The 16513-nt window shown below is 38.6% G+C and overlaps 1 protein-coding gene across 2 annotated transcripts in view; it reads left to right on the plus strand.

The window, feature by feature from the left end:
* Positions 1-16513, plus strand: part of COLEC10 (collectin subfamily member 10) — a 40128-nt gene that overhangs the window by 11054 nt on the left and 12561 nt on the right. For both annotated transcript variants that reach the window (XR_001493121.4, XM_015455134.4), the window contains exons 2-3: positions 10353-10424; positions 11845-11916. Coding sequence is in view for 1 of the 2 variants with exons in the window: in XM_015455134.4 (XP_015310620.2) it covers positions 10353-10424; positions 11845-11916 (144 nt within the window). In the remaining variant the exon portion in view is untranslated. The remainder of the gene's footprint in view (positions 1-10352; positions 10425-11844; positions 11917-16513) is intronic.

Consider the following 16513-nt stretch of genomic DNA (forward strand, 5'->3'; position numbering starts at 1 on the left):
TACCATAAATATTTCTTAGACATTGTTTTTCTAGAAAAACTAATCACATAGCCCATTATCTTGACTTACAGTTTTTATATTTTGTCTCATTCAATGTTTGATGATTATCAAAGAGGATACTACCATTCTCACAGATACTTGAGATGTTCATAGATTGAGATGTTGGTATACATAATAATACAGTTATCAAAAGTAATGGCAAAAACTGCAATTACTTTAACACCAACCTAATAACTACATTTAATAACAATACTACACTTTTTCCTTAAATTTGTTTCTAACTCACTTTGTGCTGAAATTAATTTTAGGGAGAATATTGTATGTTACATATACAGAGTGTTGTAAATGTTTAGATGCCAAAAGCATAAATCTGCTCTGGGAAGACACACACACACACCCCCCAACCCCAACCAGGATGTTGCAAATCTGCACGACAGGATAAGTTCTCACAGAGGCTTTCTTCCCCTTGTCCTCTTCTTTGTACCTCTCTCATTTCTAGTGACTAGATATTCCTCATGGCCCCTTGGATGCTACTGGCATAATGTAATAATGTAATATTCCAGAGTTCTCACTATCTTCTAAACACCCTTCTAAGCTCTTCATGTGCATGACCACATTTACTCCTCACAACAACCCTGTGAGGGAGGCACTTCATTATTCTGACTTACTGATGAGCAAATTGAGGCTTACAGAATTTAAATGGGTTGCTAAAGTCCCATACCCTGTCAGTGATGGAGCCCGGACTTGAACTAAGCGCTTTGATCCCAGATCCTATGCTCTTAACAACTGCATTGCATTGCAGAAGCGTGCCACTTAGTCCCGAATTGATGGGATTTCTCTTTGTTTTTGTTTCTATGGGCCTGGCTGAGAATGCATTTTAATAATGAATGATATGTGAAGGCAGAAGGAAACCTGCCTAACAAACCTTAATGTTGCATTTTTCATTAAGTACAGTGTTAGTTCCCACCCTCCCACCCCCACCCACTTACTCAAACATGTGATGACTGCAAAGTAAATGCAGACTCCAAGTGATCATTCTTTTTAAGCCAAATAAGCTTGAAAACAAAAAGAAGATACTTTGTAATTCAAATAGGAGAGACTGTAGGATACTTGAAATCCTCAGTTGTCTCTTTTGCTAGGTTGCAATAGAATAGCCAAGAACAATGAATGATAACATTCCATGATGAAATATGACATAGACTTATACATATACATACATATATTTCTCTAATAGTCTGGACATTTTCATCTATTATTTATTGCTTATATTTTTAGATTTTTAAATTTTATTTATTGTCCTTTTTGCAAAGCAATTTTCAAAAGTTCTTTGCATATTACAATATTACTAATTTCTCATATGCTATATATGTCTGTCTTTCCTTTTACGACCTTTAGATTCTTCTCTAAACAGATTAATTGCAAATGAAAAAAAAATGTTTTTCAATGGAGGTGGGAACTGAAAGACATTTTGATGAACAATGCATAAACAGATTGGGCAGGAATAGAAGGTTATGCAGCAGAGAAACTCCTGGGTTGTAATGAGTGTATATAAATTAGCCATTTATCAGAATGTCAGAAAATAATGTGGGAAAGTTCCATTGATGCCAGCCTGTGAAGGTTCATATACTAGACTAATTAGTTTGAAGTGGCCTATAAACACAGAAGAACTGTTGAAACATTTTGAATTGGGCAGTAGTATGATGAAAATATGATTTAATAAAGATTAATTTGCAAGATAGTTGGGAAAAGTAAAGTTCAGATTCAAGGAAACCAATATTTCAAGAAGTATTTATTGAACAGACACTAATCTAGGCACTTGAGATACATCAATAAAAATCTGTAGGAATCACCTGTAAGGAACAGGGTTACAGCATAAAGACAGGAAGGCATAAAATAACAGCAGCAGGGATGGGAGGAAAAAGAAAGACAGAGTGAACATAAGAAAATTAAGAGTCAAGATGAGAGTGAGGAAGCTGATTTGGGTACCGAGCCTTGGAAATTAGACCATGACTGTAATATTGAGAGACAAAGGTAAATTGGAAGAAGAAACAAGAATATGGAGTGGACAGAAGCAGTAGAGGCAGTGGTGTGTGTATTTGCCTCCTGGGCTGCCTTATGAGATTATTGGCCATCAGCACAGACCTCCCAGCAGGCTGGAGTCGATCCATTAATCAGCCATTATTGAGAAAGACATTTCAATCAATTACAAACTCATTTGACTGTATTGTCATTAAGCTCACATTTATCTACCTTGTCTTTAAGGATGTTACTCCTTTTATTTTTAAAACAATTATTGAGTAATCACCTATTTACAGATTCTCAGATTCTGTGCCAAGTGCTAGGAATACAGTCTATCATCCCTGACCTGTCTCATCACCTATGACACAATGCAATAGGACGCTGTAAAGTGAGAGGGGATTACCCTCCAGGGAGTTAGTTTAGTTGTGACCATTGAAGAGGGAGATGGAGCTAGGAAAATCTGTACTGAGAAGACTCCTTGGGAAAGGAGGTAACACGTGAGCTGAACTGACGAGGTCCAAGGAGTGCAACAGAAGACAAAAATCCACATAAAATTTCATTGGCAAAGACATTTTAGTACCAGCTTGCCCTCATATAAGGACAAATTTGTATTTTAGCTTATTTTCTTTGTATTTACCTTATAATGTAAGTTTATTCTGGTGGAGCTCAGTCTAAAGGATCCTATTTACTTCTTTTTGACAAAGAATAGTGGAGAATTTTAAGTGTGGGCAGGTAGGGTTAGGTGTTTCCTCCTTTGTGCTCCCACAGCAGTGACTGTTAGCATTTATCACAGTAATTATCTGCTTTTTTGTCCATCTTGTCCTGAGGCTTTGACCTCTTCCTGGGAAGGAACTTCTCCTAATCATTATCAAGTGGTTGTATTAGTACAGAAGTTTGTGTTGCCAAGTGACAGAGGTCAACACAAACCAAACTTACACTGGTCAACCAAACACACAGAGAAAAGCAGGGGAATTCACAGACTCACATAACAGGAGGGGATTCAAATTGAGTTAGGTCCAGCTGCTCGAATCACGTCTTCTGGGCAGAGTCTTCATCACACCATTCTGCTTTCCTCTATAATGACTGTAATGTGAGTTCTCTCTTAATGGTGTCAAAATAGATTCAGATTCTTCAATGATAGTCTATCCTCTCTGAGACTCCTGCAGAAAAAGCAAATCTCCATTTTTGAAAGTTCTAAATAATATCCTCAAAATGAGACTTGTGGGCTCTTATTGGGTCACACGTGAATTGCTGAATGAATTATTATGGATATGGTCTAAACCATATGGATTGAGAATGAGTAAGTGTGATTTCCTACAGAAAACTGTGGAGCTGTTACCTGAAGCCCAGGGAGTGGATACCAAGAAAATGAAAGCAAAAAACGCTCACTATGGTTGCAATATTTATGCAGCAATGAGAGTACATTCCATGCAAGGGGCTCTTTGATGAATTTTATCATCCGTAATCTTACTTAATCTTTAGGTAATTCCATGAGAAAAGGGTCATCATCCCCATTTTCCCGGATAGGAAACTAAAGCAGGAAGGTTAATTATTTAGTGTAAGATTTAATGAAAGTTTAAATAATGTATCAGATAATTTAACAAATTACTTAATAAAATTATTAAAATTAAATAATTTATTAAATTCAGTTATCTATTACATTAAAATGTAATAGCTGTTAGACAGGAAGTTCAGGAGTTGAGCCTAAGTACGTGTGACTATAAAATTCCTATTTTGTCCATTGTTCTGAGCTTTCAGAGGGAACTTGAATGAGTGCCCTATCTGCCAATACACACATGGTTCCTAAAGGTGGAGTTCCTTGGCAAGTCGCATCTTTGTAAGGAGTTGCTATCTTTCTTATCAGACTCTTCCTGAGACAGCTTTTCCCCTTAAAGACACATAATTTTCTACGGACTAAGATGCAGTTGGTTCTTTTTAAACCATATCCTTACTTTAAGCCAATAATAAACAACATTTTTGAATGCTTTAAATGTGTCAGGAAAAGTGCTAATTGTTTTATATGAAAAATCTCATTTCCTGTACATTCAACATAAGATAATGTTAGGATACCATATTAGCCTGTTCTAACCTTGCTAATAAAGACATGCTCAAGACTGGGAAATTTATGAAGGAAAGACATTTAATTGACTCACAGTTCCACATGGCTGGGAAGGCCTCGCTATCATGGTGGAAGAGCAAGGGACGTCTTACACGGCGGAAGGCAAGAAGAGAGCATGTGCAGAGGAGCTCTTCTTTATAAAACCATCAGATCCCATGAGACTTTTTCACTACCACAAGAAGAGCATGGAAAAGACCTGCCCCCATGATTCAATTATCTTTCCCCAGGTCCCTCCCATGACACATGGGAATTGTGGAAGCTACAATTCAAGATGAGATTTGGGTGGGAACACAGCCAAACCATATTAGATAGAATCTCAGAAAAATCTCTTAGAAGACCCTTGCCCCACTATCATGTACTTATTTTTTTTCTATTCCCGAGAAGCACACTGTTGTTTATTTGTTCTTGAGCAACGTTGCCAGGGTCTGGGCCTCCGTTTTCCACAGATAACCTGCCTCACAGCAATGATGGTTGCAAACCTATAATGTTTACAAATCAGACTTCATTCAAAATCCATGCTCGCTTGCTTTTTATGTTTTTATTAAAAGAAATACAAAGAAAGCTTCCCCTAAATTTCCATCACAAAGTTATTAAAGTAAATCGAAGTAGCATGGGTCTCAGAGTGAGGGAGCAACCCCCAGGATGGGAGACTCTAGAACAGGTAAGCATTCTAGTTATTTCCAATTATAGATAAGAAAATGGGAGCACTGAGAGTTTAAATATCATAGCTAAGTTCACAGGGCTGATAAGCAATGTGATTAAGATTTGACTCCTGAATATGCAAGGTCAGGACCCTCTCCGGGGCTTCATCAATATGTCATCCTAACTTTCCAGGAATGACTCCCTTCTGTGAATCACCAGTGGAAATTTTTAGTCTTCCAACAACTGTGTCCAAGGCAGTTTCTTGATCTATTAGTTCTTTCAGAAGAGAAAATGGAATTATTTGTCATGATTTGTTTTCAAAGGATTTAGACTTACTCCTCTGAATGTCTACTTCTCTTCTAAGTACTCATTTCTTCCTTGTATGAGATTATATATACCACAGCAGTGTGGGCTTGAGATGAACAAGATCACAGAAGTCTATCAAGGTGACTTTTTCAAATGCCTACAGCCCTTTAAAAAGCAAGATTGATATAACGATAATATGTTTATATGGGAGTTTGTTCTTACCCTTTAGAATCACTCACTGAAGTACTTAAGGGAGATATGTTCATGTCTATAATTTACTTTTTAAAAAAATATAGCAAAAATAAATACATGAAGCAATAACAATGTGCAGATTGGTCAATCTCAGTAATGGGTTTTTATTTTTAATTATGTGAAAAAGTTTCACAATAAAGGGTAAAAAAACATACAGCCAAGTAAAAGAGTAAGTAATGATTATATAATAGAGATTGAGGTAGTGAATATGAAGAAATAATCACTCATCTACTTCTATTCTCATTAAAGCAGACACTGATGAGTTTACCAACTAAGCCAGGCATGGTGTTGAACACTTTTCATCCACTGTCTCCATTAATCCACAGCAATCCTATGAGGTTGGGACTATTGTCTCCATTTATGGATGAGAAAACTGAGATTTGAAGAAACGAAATGGCTTGTTCCAGAGTACTCTTAACCAAGGCATTGCACTTTCTTTACCTTAGGGAAAGCTGTGCAGAAGTGGCTGACTTGAAAGAATTCAGGATAGCCAGGAATAGGCAGGTTGGGTAGGTGAAGGCACCAAGGGAATGTTAAATGGGTGAATGGGGAGAAGGCAAACAATAGCAGGTCCCAATGAGGCCAGAAGATTTCAGTGAAGTGATGAGGTTGAGATTGGGGAAGTAAAAGTACTAGGGAGTGGTCTGTTTTATGACTCTACTGGTACATGTCATGTATGTAAGAGGTATGGGGCATAATTGATGACTACTGAAATTTCCAAGAATGAGGATGCAATTGGCATAGATGGGAAGAAAATGTAAGTAGGAGTGGGAAGGATATATTTTAGGCAGAAGTTATTGCCTTGTTAAGAAAGCACAGCACAACATACCACCTATTCCATTCAATTCTTTTATTTTAATTTTTTTTTTTTTTTTTTTTTTGAGATGGAGTCTCGCTCTGTCACCCAGGCTGGGGTGCAGTAGCACAATCTGCAACCTCCACCTCCTGGGTTCAAGCGATCTCCTGCCTCAGCCTACCGAGTAGCTGGGATTACAGAAACCTGCCACCATGCCCAGCTAATTTTTATATTCTTAGACGGGGTTTCACCATGTTCGTCAGGCTGTTCTTGAACTCCTGACTTCAAGCAATTTACCCGCCTCAGCCTCCCAAAGTGCTGAGATTACAGGCGTGAGCCACTGTGCCCAGCCTATCCCATTCAATTCTAAGGCTGATCAGGACAAAGGTTACTAACAACTCCCCAGTCTATAAGATTGTTTTGACAATGGGAAAAGGACTTTAATTAATTATTTTTAGCATCTCCAAAACAATTCACAACTTTTCAATAAGTATTTCCTTTGAGTAAAGGGTACTGGCCTGGGTTACAACTAGAATTCAATTTTAAAAGATTTTTTGCTAATTGCGGGGGGAAAGTCCTATCTGAGAAAATGTGGTCAAATGTGTACTCTGTTGGAATTCTGCTGGTGGCTTGGAGAGGGAGTGTGAGCAAAGCAAATCATTTTTGTAAAATTGAAATTAATTCATTTCAATTTATAGCTTTTCACTTAATTTTCAAATACAAGTGGCTATTTCTAAATGAAGTAAAATAGTCCAAATTGGTCCTACTCATCTAATAAATATAAAAACAAACAACTGTGAGCCAGGTGGAGAGCCCTAGCCAAAGCTTGCTTTTACATCTCCCTTCTGTTCTCATTAAAGCAAGTAAAAGATCAAAGAAACCCAGGACCCACGCTGAAGGCTAGGGCTCAAGTTGTTTACTTCATCTCTACCCGCAGCCTGCTTGGCCACCAGGCTGGGATGCAGTCACATGGGTCAAAGAATAATAAATAATCCTATTTCACCCTCCCAGATCTCCATCAATAGCCACCAGGGAGCAGGAGATGACTAAGTCACTCACCCGGGTGCCTCCAGTGAGACACTTGCTTGAAAATGAATGGGAAAGCTTATAAAAGGGGAAGAAGGAAGGAGAAAGAATAATGGCACCAATAATCACATCTGTGTGGCATTTTGATTCTCAAAGGGCTTCACATACGTGCTTGTTTTTGATCTTGCCTTTTCATGAGCAGGACGTGCATCACTAGTCCCATTGTACAGAAGAGCAATCCAAGACCCAGAAATGCTAAGGCAGGAATTTGCTCTAAATCATCCAGCTTGTTCAGAACATGGGCTAGGACAGATGACCCTGGTTTAAATCCTGGCTTTACCACTTATGAGCTATGTGACCTGGATGTTACTTAACCTCTCTGTGACCCTATTTCCTCTTCTGTAAAATGGAGCAAAGGATAGTACACATCTCAAAGCTTGCTGTGGGAATCAAATGATAGATTGTATGCCAAGTGCTGAGAACATTTTTGGCACAAAGTATTTGATAAACAGTATTATTATATTTGTAGAATGTCTTATGGTTCACACAAAGTGTACTCAGTTCAACTACATTTATTAAACACCAGAGCCAGGCACTGTGCTAAATTCTGGAGATGCTAGAGTAAATCACTTATGATCCCACCATGCTTTGGATCACAGGGAGATGTAAGAGATAAGTGGAGATACGCCAACACGTTTGGTATAAAGTGTTATTTTTAAGCCACAAAGGTAATTTGAGGGAGAATTTAACCCAGTCTGGGAGTGTTAGAAAGGACTTCCTGAAGGAAAATACTTTTCTAGCTTTACCTTTGCTAAACACCCTCTGGGAAAAAAAAAGTGTAATTTTTGTCTATTCTATGAATGCATGAAAAAAAGCTCAGAAAAGTTAAAGGACTTCCCAAAGTCCCTCAGTGAATGGCAAAGTGGTGTCTCAGTTATGCTACCCTGTCCCTATCCCAAGGAAACACTTCCTGTGAATAAAGTCATTAAGGAATAAGTTGGGTTTTTTTCTTTTCTCCCATTATCTTTCTTGTATAAAAGGAGACAAAAACTATCACTCTTTCTGCAACTCCCCTCTTCTCCCTGAAAAATTTGACAGAATGCCAAAGTCTGTAAAATCCACTATCTGCTAAGAGTTACAAAATCTAGGCCAAAAGATACAACTGTATACCATGAGGATTCTAGAGGGATAGAAACGTACATGTTGTTGAATCCTCTTTTGACTATAAAAAGCTCTATGACAATAGGCAAGCAACTTAGCCACATAGTCTCATTTTTTTTCATTCATAAAATAGAGCAATGAGAGTTTCCATCTCCTAGAATTGCTGTGATGACTACATGTCAAGTCCTTAGCTTGTGCTTGACTGACTTTATAATTGCTCAATAGACATTCACTGTTAACTTTAGCTAGAAAAATGTCATCTACAGAAGGATCACTTGAGTCCAGGAGGTTGAGGCTACAATGAGCTGTGTTCGCACCACGCACTCCAGCCTGGGTGACAAAGAAAGACACTGTCAGAAAGAAAGAGAGAAAGAGAGAGAAAGAAGGAAGGAATAGTGTGAAGGAAGGATAGTGGGAAGGGAAAAAGGAAGGAAGGAAGGAAGGAAGGAAGGAAGGAAGGAAGGAAGGAAGGAAGGAAGGAAGGAAGGAAGGAAGGAAGGAAGGGAGGGAGGGAGGGAGGGAGGGAGGGAGGGAGGGAGGGAGGGAGGGAGGGAGGGAGGGAGGGAAGGAAAGAAAAGGAAAAGAAAAGAAAAAGAAGAAAAATGTCATCTAGTTCACCTAATTCTCCCCTCTGGTCTGACCACAGATATCACCTGTGCATTCTTTTTTGAAAACCATCCTAGGAGGCATTTATAGCTTCCTTTGTGAAGTATTTCAATGTCTGATCAGTCTCACAACCCAGAAATCCAACTCTTCCATACATTGTGTTTGCTTTCATTTAAAATGTCAACATTCTGCACTCAGAAAAAATAAAAATAAAAAGAGGGAAAATCTCTGGTGGTGCTTTTTTCTTGGATAAATCAATGAACAACACAAGTTTCTCACACTCAAATTGTCTAATCCCAAGAACTTCATTTTTGTCTTTAGAAGGTTTTGTTTCTCCTCCTTTCCTCTGCTGATGGACAGGGCTTTTTCATGCCCTGAGATTGCTGTGGTGATAATGCGAGTATCTGGTCATAATATCGTGTATGTTGTGCTCTTTGTTTTCAAAGCACATTCACATGCTCACCTTGTTGATCCTAAAACAACTGAGTGAGGTGTGGAGAGCAGATACTATCCCCAGATTTAGGAAAGGAAGCATAAAGGAAACAAAAACAGCAGCCATCATTGCTAAGCACTGATTATATCCCAGGTGTTCTATGTCTATTGTCTCATTTAACCTACCTAAAAGCCCACTCCAGTAGGTGTTATTAGATCCATTTGCTGGAGAGAAAAGTGAGACTCGGGGAAGTTCTGTACTCAAATTTCTCCAGGTAGTGAGTGGTGGAGCTGAGACTTCAGTCAAATCTGTCCTAGTCCAAAGTCAATACACTCAATCACTGGCCTGTTGAAGATTTGTTCAACCCATCAGTGACTAACATGGCATTAAAATCCAAGACCCCTGATTCTCAGTCTGGGCACTGTTCATTAAACCATTCATTCAATCTTTAATTCTTCAAGGTGCTGGAGCTACAGTTGCCTATGATTAAGACAGTTGCCACTCACAGAAAACTGCTTTGTGGCTTCCCCATCCCTAGTCTCCTGTTCTTAACTTCCTAGGTCATGCCTACAATTTTGGGGTTCCCAAGCATGCAGTCAGAGAGTAATAAGTTATGTGTACCTCTGTGTGTGTGTTGTGTGTGTGTGTGTGTGTGTGTGTATAAGTTTTATGTTTATTGTCCATCAAGAATTTGCTAGATTCTACAGCAAGAATAAAGATTTGTCAGGCCAAACATTTCAATTCAGCAACAAGGATGTTTCTTCAAACATAGAGTTGGATGTGGAGAAAAGTAAAAAATAAAATATACTGGAAGTTTCTTCCTTTCACCTGAGTGTCAAGTCTGTGTGAACATATGTCCATACTCATGGCTGGGTTGTGAGGCAAGCACTGAGCTGAGGGAAGGAGTGTAACCATTTCCACCTTCCCCTGGGAGAATGTGGTCATGTAAATATTCGAGATGCTTCATTTTGTCTCATTTTCTGTTTCAAAAGGAGATGATGGTGAAAAAGGAGATCCAGGAGAAGAGGGAAAGCATGGCAAAGTGGGACGCATGGGGCCGAAAGGTAACTAAAATGATGTGAAACTGACATTTTAATGTCATAATTGCTCTTCTTTCTCTCCTGGCCCTTGCCCTGGAAATTAGCAGCTTTCATAATGCCCTCTGCCCCAGCAATGCCTGAAATATATTTCACACATGAATTAACTCACCATCTGAATGCCCCTCTGAGATTACCTGTCAACAAGACTCTGAGTTTCTCAAGTTGCATTCTTAGGGCTGGCTGGTGTGGGACACTGGGAGCCCCAGGGAAAAGCAGTCTCTGAGAATATTAAGAAACGATGTGTTATAGAGCTGTGTTCATACCTGTGTCTCCCTTCTAAAGCCACTGCTAAGCAGCATTTTTTTTTAAAGCTGGCGTAGAGTTTAAGGAGGAAGATAAAAAGAACAAAAAGAGCTACCTGATTCATTGATCTATTCATCTTTCCCCAAGATCTCTTTATTTCTTTAATTCCCACCCCCGCCCCCCGCCCCCCGCCCCCCGCCCGTTTCATAACACAAAAGAATAACACACTGGGGAAATGGTGGGGTATGGGAGAAGTGGGATTAAAGATGAAGAGGGTAACACAGAGGTGATTAGGAAGTATCTTCACTCACAAAGCTGGGCATTGGCCTTACCAAAATATAGCTTCTGGGTTGTGATGTGTTTGTGTGCACCTTCTGAACACTTAAAATATTTCTCATCAACTGCGAAAAGAGGGCTGCCCTAGACCACTTATTTTTAAATCTTGAATAATTTAAAAGGAAGAAAGACTCACAGACCTGTGAGACCTCAATTTGGGAAATGCTGACTTAAACCTATCTATAAATATGAATGTCAATTCCAAAATTATTCTTAGAAAACAAAGATTTTTAATTGGCAATTTTTTTTTTAGATTTTTGTAAAACGAAATAATATTGGAAAAGCTCAGTGATTCTTGACCGTAGTTTTTTGAAAGAAAATTCAGCAGGACCATGTCTGATGTTTCTTTGATCATAAGGTTTTATGACTGCACGTTCCCCGCCCTGTTTTTAAGTGGCACGATTGTCAAATCTTGTTTTAAAATAGAGAAGAAATAGAATTCCAAAAGGAAGACAGAATGCAGCTAAAGAAGAAAAAAACCAGAATTGAATCAAGAATACTTTCACCCGGCCCTTCTCTAACCTTTCTTTTAAACATCCTCTGCCATAGTAATTCCAGAAATACTACATCAGCAAGTATTTTAATATCATCATGTCCATAGTATATATTCATACTCACTCACATGTTAATTTTAATACATACACTATAAGTCTGTTAAACTAGACAATAGAGCATGGGATATATATTAGCTAGCACTGGCAGAAGAATACACTTTTTGGTATTTCTTTCAAGTGAATGTCACATTAGCCACGTTTCAAGGGAAGATAAAACCTTATGATAAAAAGATAACATGTTTGCTTTTCAGGAATTAAAGGAGAACTGGGTGATATAGGAGATCAGGGCAATATTGGCAAGACTGGGCCCATTGGCAAGAAGGGTAAGTTGCATCTTACTATTCTCCAGTAGCAATTCAAAGCAAATTGAGGCTGGGTGCAATGGCTCACACCTGTAATCCCAACACTGGGAGACCAAGGTAGGAGGATACCTTGAAGCCAGGAATTCAAAATCAGTCTGGACAACAGAGCAAGACCCAGTCTCTTAAAAAAAAAAATTTAATTAGCTGGGCATGGTGGCACACAACCATAGTCCCAACTACGTAGGAGGCTGAGGTAGGAGGATCGTTTGAGCCCAGAAGTTTGAGTCTGCAGTGAACCATGATCATACCACTGCACTCCAGCCTGGGTGACAGAGTAAGACCCTGTCTCTAAAATAAATAAATAAATAAATAAATAAATAAATAAATAAATAAATAAAGCAAATTGAGGATACCCTTAATTGTTTTAAGGTGTTTTGTATCATAAAAAATGTCTCCTTTTTCTTCTTTTAAATTAATAATTCTGTCTTCATAGTTTGTCTCTTCCTCCCATATATAAGCAATATATCTCACAGCTCAAAAAAAAAATGAAACAAGATTTTGGAAACAGAATCAAGCATCAAGGTCTGATAGTCTTTATGTTGAATAATCTCCTGGGATCTACTTGTTGGCTACAAATCCTTGCTATGATCAAAATGATACACGATTATTAATAAAATACAAAGTAGGCAGAGGACAGTAAAATTTTCTTTTTTAATCTGAGTGGATTAACCAAAAATTCTGTGCCTATGATCTATTAACAGGATAGAAACTTGGAGTATATATGTGGATACCCATTTGTTTTCAGTCATGTCCTGATTTTTTTTTTTTTTTTTTTTTTTTGAGATGGAGTCTCACTCTGTCACCCAGGCCGGAGTGCAGCGGTGGGATCTCAACTCATTGCAACCTCTGCCTCTCAGGTTCAAGCAATTCTCCTGCCTCAGCCTCCCAAGTAGCTGGGACTACAGGTGCCCACCACCATGCCCAGCTGTTTCTTTATATTTTTAGTAGAGACAGGGGTTTCACTGTGCTAGCCAAGATGGTCTCTATCTCCTGACCTCAAGTGATCTGTCCACCTCGGCCTCCCAAAATGCTGGGGTTACAGGCATGAACCATCGCACCTGGCCCTGATCTTATACATCATTAAAGCCTGAATATTAGAAAACAGAGACAGTCACCTCTGTATTGTCTAAGCATTCCTTCCCTATCCTCCTCTCACAAAGCCCCACAATGGTAGCAGGTTCTAATTGCTCCTGATATTCAGTAATTTAAGCAAGCATTGTTTTACTTAGTTTAGAGATATGAAACTGAATGAACATAAAATTTTATTCCAAGAGATTCATAGACTATTCAGGAAGATAGAACTTTCTTAAAAAGAATTAGAGGCCCGGCGCAGTGGCTCACGCCTGTAATCCCAACGCTTTAGGAGGCTGAGACGGGTGGATCACCTGAAGTCAGGAGTTCGAGACCAGCATGGCCAAGATGGCAAAACCCCATCTCTACTAAAATTACAAAAATTAACTCAGTGTGGTGGTACATGGCTGTAATCCCAGCTACTCAGGAGGCTAAGGTACAAGAATCGCTTGAACCTGGGAGGCAGAGTTTGCGTTCAGCCAAGATCATGTCACTGAACTCCAGCTTGGGACATAGAGTGAGACTCCATCTCAAAGAAAAAAAAAATAATTATAATACTGAATAACATGACTACCCCAGGACTCATACTGGAGAGTAAGGCAAGATTGATATGCAAAAGAACAGACATAGGTCTTGAAGAATAGTAACATTATGGAAATAGGCAAAATGCACTAGAGAGAGATGCAAGAGATGCTTGTACAAAAAAAGATTAGGGGAAGCTCAGTCCCATGGGTAATATAATTTCTGTAGCCTTGATGTACCCTCCATCTTTTTGTAAATGCTTGAGCAGCTGCGTAACTAAGCATGTGGCTTACTTGTCCAGCGGTATGTCCTTGTAGGCAGGTTGACAGACTGTAGTCTGAGCTTAGGCTGTGGCCTCTCTCTTCCCATCCTGTGGCTCAGTACTCCCTCTTTCTCCACTCTCCAACTCACTCATTTGAGATATTCCCTTCAGCCTGCATTCGGAGACAGGGATGAAAGGCAGTGCCACTGAAGAGAAATTGCTATGGGTGTTTCTGATCTGGTGGGTTATATTGTGTATTTCCCTGTGGTTGAAATCCTTATAGCTGGGGAAGAGCCATGTGAGCTTCCCATGGTTCAGAAGTCCTGCCGCAGTGTGTGTCTGTGATGGTTTTACCATGAAGAGTCCTCACGTGTTTCAGTCCTTCCCAAGACACAGATAAAAGCCACAGCAATGGGTTCACACGGTCATATACCTCGATAAAATTTGTGAAGGAAGACAGATTCACCTCAAATGATTAAAATAGTGCTCCTTAACATTTTTTAAAGTTACTACTCCCCTAACAAGGTTTTAAGACATATTTCTTTTCTAATTGCCCTTCCCCATGAATTTTTAATACCACCCATGGATGATATATTTATTTAGGTATTCTGTGTATGTTTGTGCTTTATATATTTTTAAAAGAGTACAATTCCATTTCCTAAAAACTAACTTGTGCATCTTTAAGTGATATTGCCCCATTGAAAAAGCACAGGTTAAGACTGCTCTCTCCTTCTGCTCCAGCTTCCCTCATCATCCTTCTTGTACTGGGCAGTTTTGGAGTGGATACAAGAATCTTCAGAGCTAGCTAAGAGGAGCTTGAGGGAGAAATGTTTAGTTTGGAGTTAATGAGATATCTTTACATAGTTTGATGTGACTTCCATTTATACTTATTGCTAGCAATTCCAATGTAGAAATAGATTCCAAGAATACTCCTACCACTTACTATGCAGCTCTATCCAAAGCCAGGATGCAAAGTGCTGAGCCAGAGGTCAGATCATCATATCAATGTGTCCTGGAGCATGCAGCCCACAAAACGTGCAGGTTGTGGAAAAGAAGCAATGGTTGAAATATACAGGGCCAGAGCTAGTCTGTGGAAAAAAAAGTTTCCAAATCTAACAGCTTATATATGAAAACTATAGAGTATATTCTCAAAATTGACAATATTATTAATTGACATATATTACCAATAACAAGTTGTAATGGTGAAAGAAAAATCTGACACTACTACTAATAAAGACAAAATTCAGACTTCTGCTATAGGCCATGACAGATTTGCCTGCCTTACATTAATCTTTCTGCTAAGTATGACTAGCTGGGTCCAGAAAAATATTTAAATATATATTTGAAGGTATGACAATGCAACCAAAATGAATAGAACTTTAGGGGCCATGATCTGGAGGAGAAGGGAATCATACTAAGGCAAGTCATGCATTCTGTACTACCTTCCTTCCAAGTCATTCACCAGTTCGTAAGTGGGGCAGCCCTAAGTGGCTAAAAGGCTTAAGCAGAAAGTTACTGAAACCGGATTCATATTCAAGGCCTGTCAAAGAGGAGTGGCCCAGGAAATGCCCCCATATTCCCAGTTAGAACTCCAGAAATACTACTTCAGAAAACACTTAATTAAACCTATACCTATTCATGTTTTTAAAAACTATTAGCAAATTAGAAATAGAAGGAAACATAATTTGTAAAGGAATACCAACAACAACAAAAATCTACTTAAAAATGATACTCCATAATAAAATACTGAACACTTATCTCCTGAGACTGGGAATTAAATTAGCATAGCCCTCTATCAGCAATTCTAATCAACATTATGTGTGAGGTTCTAACCACAGCAAAAATGGAAGAAAAATAAAAATCATAATTGAAAATAAAGGAATTTGAGCATTATTATTTGTGGAGAACATGATTGTATACGTAGAAAGTACAAAAGCATCTACAGATAATCTATTTGTATTGATGCGTTTTTTAGATGGCTTGACATATAAAAATCAATTTTGTTTCTACATAGAAACAGTTTAAAAAGAGACATTTATAATAGTGTCAAAATAAGTAAATATGTAAAAATGAATCCAACAAAAGTTACAAGCCCTCCATAATAAACTCCACATAATGACAATGAAAGAAATTAAAAAATATCTAAGGTAATGAAGGTAAAACTATGTTAATGGGTTCAGAGACTCAATATTGTTGATATGCCAATTCTCTCCCAAATTGATCCATTGACTCAATGCTACCTCAATCAAAATCCCAGAAGTGGGTCAGGCGTGGTGGCTCATGCTTTTAATCCTATCACTTTTGGGGGCCGAGGCGGATGGATCACCTGAGGTCAGGAGTTTGAGACCAGCCTGGCCAACATGGTAAAACCCTGTCTCTACTAAAAATACAAAACTTAGCCTGGTGTGGTGGTGCATGCCTGTAATCCCAGCTACTTGGAAGGCTGAGGTGGGAGAATGGCTTGAACCTGGGAGGCAGAGGTTGCAGTGAGCCGAGATCCCCGCACTGCACTCCAGCCTGGGCAATAGAGTGAGACTCTATCTCAAAAATAAAAATAAAAATAAAAATAAAAAATCCCAGAAGTGTTCTTTTAGAATTGATAAGCCAATTCAGAATGTATGTGTAAATGAAAATGACCAAGAATACCCAAGACAATCTTGAAAAAATGAAAAATAAAAACAAAGGTAGAAGACTTAAATTACT

The sequence above is a fragment of the Macaca fascicularis genome, chromosome 8 (genome assembly GCF_037993035.2).
Source record: "Macaca fascicularis isolate 582-1 chromosome 8, T2T-MFA8v1.1".
Classification (NCBI taxonomy): domain Eukaryota; kingdom Metazoa; phylum Chordata; class Mammalia; order Primates; family Cercopithecidae; genus Macaca; species Macaca fascicularis.